The 8405-nt window shown below is 52.0% G+C and overlaps 1 protein-coding gene across 1 annotated transcript; it reads right to left on the bottom strand.

Annotated features, from left to right (window-relative positions):
• Nucleotides 1–505: 505 nt before the first annotated feature.
• NCR2 (natural cytotoxicity triggering receptor 2) lies at nucleotides 506–7930 on the bottom strand. The gene is made up of 5 exons (XM_047795873.1): nucleotides 7593–7930; nucleotides 7104–7445; nucleotides 1917–2025; nucleotides 1699–1809; nucleotides 506–995 (listed from the first exon to the last, which is right to left on the bottom strand). Exons 1-5 carry the CDS (start codon nucleotides 7681–7683, stop codon nucleotides 596–598), a joined length of 1053 nt encoding a protein of 350 aa, XP_047651829.1. The 5' UTR covers nucleotides 7684–7930; the 3' UTR covers nucleotides 506–595.
• Nucleotides 7931–8405: the final 475 nt, after the last annotated feature.

Raw genomic sequence — 8405 nt, 5'->3', positions numbered from 1 at the left:
AGCACAGTAAAATGAGATATGCCTGTACATGTTTCACTATGTACAGAAAATGGTGTATCAGATATTTGCTAAAAATTAGTAAGGAGCTAGGAAAAGGGGGGAAATAAAGAGAAGATATGTTCTTTTAAAATTCATCTTGGAGTTCCCAACATGGCTCAGCGGAAATGAATCTGACTAGTACCCATGAGGACGCAGGTTTGATCCCTGTCCTCACTCAGTGGATTAAGGATCCAGCTTTGCCCTGAGCTGTGGTGTAGGTTGAAGATGTGGCTCGGATCTGGCGTTGCTGTGACTGTGGCGTAGGCCGGCAGCTGCAGCTCTGATTGGACCCCTAGCCTGGGAACCTCCATATGCCGGGGGTGCGGCCCTAAAAAGACAATAAAATAAAATAAGATAAAATAAAATTCATCTTTACATATTTTTCCTATTTAGCATGAAAAAGTGTTGCTTTCATATTTAAAATACTAATGAAGACAATGTAATAAAAACATTTTAATTTGGGGGTGCGGGGGGAAGAACAGAGAAGGCCTGTAGAAGGTGGTGAGCAAGGGGAGGTTGAGCTCTGGGGCTCCAGGAAGGAGAAAGGGAGGGGAAATCAGCGACCCGGCAGCATTGGAGGCCCCGGCTCAGGGCTCAGTAGAGAGATGCTCGCAGGGCTGTGGACCGCCTGGCCCAGTGCAAAGTGTGCGCGCGCAGAGCGAGCGGGGACCTGGGGAGGAGGCGGAGTCTGGGGAGGAGGCGGAGTCTGGGGAATCCTCGGCTCCCGAGCGCGGGCGGGGCGGGCGGGGCGCTGGGTCGAATTCAGCCAGGCTTCGGCCTCCGCTGGGAACTCCGAGCTCAGGGATGAGGGAGGAGCTCCTGGGGCCTTGGGCGAGACTGGCCGTTCTCGTTGGGTCCTGAGGCTCCTCAGGAAGCGCCCAGAGGCCTGGGGACTGGGCCCAGCCAGGCGCCTCAGAGACCTCCGTCTACACTGCACGAGGCGATTCCTTAAGACCCTGAGATGTGGGAGGGGGAAGGAAAACCTGAAGTGACTCAAATCCATGCTTTGACCCTGTTCCCCTGCCTTCGCCCCGCCTGAGCTGACCCTGTTTCTGGCCCCTCTTCACTCCCGTTCTGTCCGCGCAGCTTTCGCCCAGCCCCACCTTGTCCCGCGTGGGTTACCCCTCCCCAAGAGCTTGTGACTCCCTCCTGGGCACGCCCCCCCCCCCTTAGGACTGAGGATAGTAAGGCTGTGTCCTGGGCTGGTGGTAGGTATTCCTGGGAGGGTGGGTGGTGGGAGGGACTTGAGGTCCTACTGGTCAGTGTTACTGATGGAAGAATGCTGGGGTGAGGGATGGGGAGAGGTGGGGGGGGAAGAGGAGGAAGGGGAAGAGGGGAGGAAGGGGAAGAGGGAAGGAAGGAAGGAAAAGAAGGAAGGAAAGAAAGGGAAGGGAGGAAGGAGGGAGGGAGGAAAGGAAGGGGGGGAGGGGAGGGAAAGGAGAAAACACAGAGAAAAATAGACCAGACACTTGAGAGTTTGAAGCTGAAGGACAAAGGTGGGCCCAACATGAACAGTGAGGGTTTCGTTTCGAGAACCCTGTCAGGGATCATTTTTTCCCGCATCCGTGTTCTCTGGTGATTCCCCCTCGGACCTTCTATCCAGGGACAGGAGCTGTTCCCTACCCCCTTTCCCCCAAGTCCAACCCAAACCCCACTCACTGGACAAGCAGGGCTGACAGCACCAGGCCCTTGGTCACGAAGAACCCGCAGAGCAGGGGGGCCAGGGCATTGGGGGGTGCAGGGCTGGAGCTGAGGGTGGAGTTTTCTTGCCTGGAGGCCAGAGGAATAAAAAGGGGAGAAGACCAGGCTGAGGTGGCACTTGGGTGATGGGCCCCTGAGCCCGGCCCGTTGGGAAGAAGGGCCCACCCTGAACTCACTGTGAAAGGGCAGTGATGGCAGAGGAAGCCACAGTGGAGGAGGTACAGCTCTGGGTCTGAGACGAGACCGGGTTCTGGGGAGCCTGGGTGGCCTGCGTGGAGGCAGGGGCTGTCAGGGAAAGAGAAAGGACATTGGTTGGTGGGGGTGGGGGCAGCCCTCCTGGTCTGTTGACAGAAAAGCTGGACTGGGAACAGAAGCCCATCAGCCCCCAGGGGCAGAGGGCAGGGGGTGGGGTGGGGGGCAGTGGGGACCCAGCCCTGAAGTTTCCTGGCTAGAGGCTAGACAGACTTGCAGCCCGGGGCCTGTGGAGGTCACTCTGGGCCCGGGAGGAGCATGGGAACAGGAGTTAGCAGGCCTGGCATCCCGCTGAGCATCCCCGGGTCTCTGGAGGGGCCTCCCAGAGGGCAGAAATGGTCCCTGCCTTCTAACTCCCTCATCTCTGCCACCCATGTCCTTTCTCAACCCTCCTGAGGCTGTCAGGGGAGGGGGCCTCTCTTGGGGAATTTTAGGGGCTGTTTCGCATCCCCTTCCCTCCAGGGACTTTGTGGGCCACTGCCCACCACTGCCACTACTCTGCTTCCCAGGAAGACCCCTGACCTGCCTGTGGCCAGAGCCCAAGGTGGGGACTGGGTGGAGGTCCTCTCTGGAGAAGGATGGGCTGTGGAGGAGAACGGACCAGGGCTCTGGGGCTGGGGGGAGGCCCAGGAGGGAAAGAAGGGATTGGGGCCCCAAGGCTGTGACAGGAATTGGGCACACTCTGTGTCTTCAGGGAGCTCTGCACACCCACCCAGGGTCCAGGGGAGGAGCAGTTGCCCCCGAAGTGGGGGGTGGGGGGCAAGGGACAGGAGAGGCCTGGAGGAGGGGGTGCCTGAGGCTGGAAGGTCTTCCCCAGAGAGACCCCCAGGCTGCTGGATATGGGGACATGATGCTGCCCCACAGACACACTCTTGGAGGCTGCCTGGCACTGGTGACCAGGAGCAACCTGTGCGTCCAGCCTGGAGGAGGTGCAGGAGCCTCAGGGAAAATTCTAGCCCTGAGCTATGGAGCAACTCAAACCTCCTGCGGCAGGGGCAATATAGAAATTGGGTGTAAAAATTGTGAAAATTTTACAGTAGTTTGACGTTGCCTCAAGGTCTAAGCATGTGATTAGTAAACTTGTCTCCCTGAACAGGGTAGAGGCCAGTTTGGGGGTTGTCAAACTGGCCCAGAGGAGGTTCCTCAGAAAACTCAATATAGGCGTTCCCGTCGTGGCTCAGTGGTTAATGAATCCGACTACGAACCATGAGGTTGCGGGTTTGATCCCTGGCCTTGCTCAGTGGGCTAAGGATCTGGTGTTGCTGTGAGCTGTGGTGTAGGTCGAAGACGTGGCTCGGAACCTGCGTTGCTGTGGCTCTGGTGTAGGCCGGCGGCTACAGCTCCAATTTGACCCCTAGCCTGGGAACCTCCATATGCTCTGGGAGCAGCCCAAGAAAATGCAAAAAGACATAAAAAAAAAAAACCAACCCAACTCAATATAGAACTACCATACGATCCAGCAATCCCACTCCTGGGCATGTAACTGGGCAAAAGTACAATTCAAAAAAATACATGCACCCCTGGGTTCATTGCAGTACTATTCACAATAGCCAAGTCATGGAAACAACCTAAATGTCCATGGAGAGATGAATGGGTTAAGAAGATGTAGTACAGATACACAATGGAATATTACTCGATGAAATAATGCTATTCGCAACTAGAGATTCTCATACTAAGTCAGTCAGAAAGAGAAAGGCAAATACCATGTATAACTTGCACACGGAATCTAAAATGTGGCACAGATGAACTTACCTATGAACAGAACCAGAATCACAGAGCACAGACTTGTGGTTGCCAAGGGGGAGGGGGGAGGGAGCGGGATGGACGGGGAGTCTGGCGTTGGTAGGTGCAAACTATTACGTGTGGAAAGGATAAACATCAAGGTTCTGCTGTAGAGCACAGAGAACTGTATCCAGTCTCTTAGGATAGACCATGATGGAAGATGACAGGAGAAAAAGAATGTGTATATATATATATATATATATATATATATATATATATATACGACTGGGTCACTTTGCTGTACAGCAGAAATTGACACAACATTGTAAATCAACTATACTTTATTATTATTATTATTATTATTATTGCTTTTTAGGGCTGCACTCACAGCATACGGAGGTTCCCAGACTAGGGGTTGAATTGCACCTGCAGCCGCCGGCCTACACCAGAGCCACAGTAACGCGGGATCCAAGCCACGTCTGTGACCTACACCACAGCTCATGGCAACGCCGGATCCTTAACCCACTGAGCGAGGCCAGGGGTCGAACCCACAACCTCATAGTTCCTAGTCAGATTCGTTTCCACTGCACCATGACAGGAACTCAACTATACTTTAATTAAAAAAAAACAAAAATGGGCCCTGAGAGCCAAATACAGAGATGGCTGTGTGCTAGGAACCCTGTGGGGCTGTGATACTTTAAGGTTAGCTGGTAACTATAACTAACTATAGTTACTACAGGTCGTAACTATTACCCCAAAGTGTATAAACACCTGAAAAATGTATTTTTATAATTTGCTATTTTTACAGCCTTTTTAATTTTTAATCAAACCTTTGTTTAAAATTTAACGCAGGGATTTCCCGTCATGGTGGGATTATACCCCCAGCCTGGGAACCTCCATACGCCGTGGGTACGGCCCAAAAAGACAAAAAAAAAAAAATAACACAATTAACTAATTTACAGCAGAGTTGTGATGAGCTAACTTGGGTACCAATTAACAGATAGCAAGACAGAAGTCACTCATCTTTTTGTGAAGACAAGGTCTCTCTTTTCTGAATGTAATAATAACAACAAACCCAATGCTGATAGTGGAATTGGTTCCAAAGAAAAATTTTCTTCTAGTGTTATTCCAGACTTTGTCCTGGAAAATTGTGGTAAGCAGAATAATGCCACCCCCCAAGCCCCCCAAATGTTCATGTCCTAGTCCCAGAAACGTGTGAATAGGTTACCTTCACGGCAAAAGAGACTCCTCAGATGTGATTAAGGTTAAAGAGTAGAATTAAGAAGCTGTAGTACATGTATACAAAGGAAAGTTACTGTACCATATAAAAAATGACATAATGCCATTTGCAGCAACATGGATGCAACTAGAGATTCTCATACTAAGTCAAGAAAGTCAGAAAGAGGAAGACATATACCATAGGATATCACTTAAACGTGGAATCTAAGATGAGGCACACAGGAACCTGCCTACAGAACAGAAACAGACTCGCAGACGTAGAGAACAGACCTGTGGTTGCCCAGGGGTGAGAGAGGGAGTGGGACGGACTGGGAGTTTGGGGTTAGTAGATGCTAATGATTGCATTTGGAGTGGATAAGCAAAGAGGTCCTACTGTACAGCACAGGGAACTCTATCCAATCTCCTGGGATAGACCACAGTGGAAAAGAACATTAAAAAAAGAATATATAGGAGTTCCTGTCATGTTGCAGCAGAAATGAATCCGACTAGGAACCATGAGGTTGCGGGTTCGATCCCTGGCCTCGCTCAGTGGGTTAACCATCAGTGGGTTAAGGATCTGGCATTGCCGTGAGCTGTGGTGTAGGTCATAGATGCAGCTGGGATCTGATGTTGCTGTGCTGTGGCGTAGGCCAGCGGCTGTGGCTCCAATTGGACCCCTAGCCTGGACTCCATATGCTATGGGTGCAGCCCTAAAAAGCAAAAAAAAAAAAAAAAAGAATATATATATATATATATATATATATATATATATGTATATATATATAAAATGTATGACTGAGTCACATTGCTATATGGCAGAAAATGGCAAAATATTGTGAATCCGAACTATATTTTCATTTACAAAATTAAAAATTAATTTTTTAAAATTTAAAGATCTTGAGATGGAGAGATTATCTGATTGGGATCAGCCTAATCATTAGTATTTAAGAACAGACACTGTTTCCCCAATACAGTCAGAGAGTGATTGACGTGAGAAAGGATTTGGGCCTTTCAAAGATGGAGAAAAGGAGCCATGAGCCAAGGGACATGGCAGACTCTGGAAGCCAGCAAGAAAACAGGACCTGGGTCCTATAGCTGCAAGGGACTGAATTCTGCCCCCAAGACCTGAATGAGCAAGGAAAGAATTTTCTGGAAGAGCCTTCAGACGGTTACACAGCTGGCTGACTCTGATTTTAGTCCAGTGAGACTCCTACGTACTCCTGACCTACAGAACTGTCGGATCATACATGGGTATCGTTTTAAGCCACTATGTTTGGGTAGGGAGTTGCGGCAGCAGTAGGCAACTCTGGAGCACATAGAGCCTGAGTTTTGTAATTGCAATTAATGGTGAACCACTGAAACCCAGTGAGTTATTTATTGCAATGTAATGAAGCAAATACGTCATGAAAACAAGTGGCATCTACATGCAAAATATAAAAACACGTTCAAAATATCCTTGTTAAAAAAAGACTATTGAGTTAAAAAGCTCTCAAAAGCAGATAAACTCTAGTGTTTTGTGGGCTTCTTGTGAAGGAACACTTTGTGTTGCTAAGACTAAAAATCTATCTTGCAATTGCCAAACAGATTGAAAGACTCCAACAGAGATGTTTGCTTCACAATATTGGGTTAATCTGTGGCAAAGAAAGGAGCTTAAATATCACGTTCCATGCCCACTTTGCCCTCAAAAGCAAAACAAACAAACAAACAAACCAAAAAAAGCCAAACACAAAAACAAACAAAAAACCACCCTTCGATTTCAGACTGTAGTTCACAGACCCCTGATCTGGGCCAGGAGGAATGGACAGACCAACATACCAGCAGGGTGGGGGGTGGTCTGTGGCCCGTGGATACACATTCAATCAGCACCTACGATGTGTCGGGTGCAGGTACCTGCTCCAGAGTTGCTGGCAGGTTTGGGCTCCCCCGGGACCAGGTCATATGACCTCAGACTGGTCCGCACTCCTCTGTTTGAGCATCTTTGCGGAGGCTTGTAAATCATCCAGACAGAGTGTGAAGTGGGTGCACGTGTGTGTGCACGTGCAAGTCCCCAGGGCACTTGTCCCGACAGCCTTTCCCAGGAGACAGGGCTGGAGGAGGGCAGCCTGGCTTCCACAACCAAGCAACCAGGAGGCACCGACGGGGGGCAAGGGGACCACAGGCAAGGGCCTCACCTGGAGACACGGCCAGATGGAACCTCAAGGACTTGGAGACAGAGTGGCCGGAAGTGGGGTAGATTCGACACCAGTAGTGTCCCGTGTCCTCCTCCCTTAGACCCGTCATGGTGACCACGAAGAAGCCAGAGCTCGGGCTGTCCCAGATTGAGAACCGAGAGGCCTGAGCCAGCATGTGGGGCCTGGAGCTGGCGACCAGCCCAGTGCACAGGAGCTCGGACACCTCCTTGCACCAGCCTTTCCTCTCGTAGGGCCCGTTCTTGGGTGGGTACTGGCATCTCAGGGAGAGGGTCTGCCCTGCCACGCTTTGAAGATGATGAGCCTTTGAGAGCGCCCAGGAGCCTGGAGAAAAGGCTGCCGGTCAGGGCCAGGCCCACCGCCAGCCCCCAGGCCCAGAACCACTTGCTTGGCACCCCTTCTGTGCCCCGCAGTCCCAGCCTCTCCTGTCCTCCTCTTCGCCCTGGCTTGGCCCCCCCACACCCTGCTCACCTGAAAGTGGCAGCAGCAGCAGCAGCAGTGGTGGCAGAGGGGCTTTCCAGGCCACAAGGCCCTTTTCCAGTGCGCTGGTGGGAGAGGACATGGCGGGGGTGGGGGGTGGGGGTCCAGGAGACGGAACCAGCAGCTGGGCCCGATTCTTCCAGCACCTGAGGTGGATAAAATGAGAAATCCCGTCTGGGCTGGAAGGTGAGAGGCCTAGACAGGGGGAAGCAGGGCCCTCCGGCTGAGACTGTGACTCTACCCCTGGAGGGCGCGGCCCTGCTTGGCACACAGCCCCTGTCTCTGTGGAGGCTGCTCCCCTCCTCTGTGCCCAGCTGCCCCTTCCTCACCGTGACCTGCCCTGGGGGAGGAGCTGAGATGGCCAGGAGGAAGCTGTGGTCAAGTGACGAGCTGCCAGCTCTCTCTCCTCTTCCTCTCTCTGTGCACTGCCTCTTCTTGACAGGGCCTGGCTCTGTCCTCCTCCCCAGGGAAAGTCATGCTGAAGGTGGGTGACAGCTTCAGGAGCACTTTGAGGTCTGAGCACGAGCCATAAGCCCCATTGGCCCCTGGGATGGTCAGAACCTTCATGCCTGACTGTGCCTGGCTGCGCCTGGCTGGGCCTGGCTGGGCCTGGCTGGAGGGTCAGGAAGGTCTTATGGGCGCTAGAGGGGACAGGAGAGAGGAGGCGAAGACTGAATTCCAGCAAGGAAGTGTAGGGAGTGTTCCTGGGAAGGGAGGGGGATGGGGGACCTGAGAGCCAAAAGATTGGGGACCTCAGAGGGGCTGGTGGGAGGAATGGATCAGTGGTCACGTGTAGGGAGAGAA

Source organism: Phacochoerus africanus, chromosome 9, assembly GCF_016906955.1.
Source record: "Phacochoerus africanus isolate WHEZ1 chromosome 9, ROS_Pafr_v1, whole genome shotgun sequence".
In the NCBI taxonomy this organism is placed as follows: domain Eukaryota; kingdom Metazoa; phylum Chordata; class Mammalia; order Artiodactyla; family Suidae; genus Phacochoerus; species Phacochoerus africanus.
Note: the sequence above shows the minus strand (reverse complement) of the source record. Positions and strands in the feature narration are given on the sequence as shown.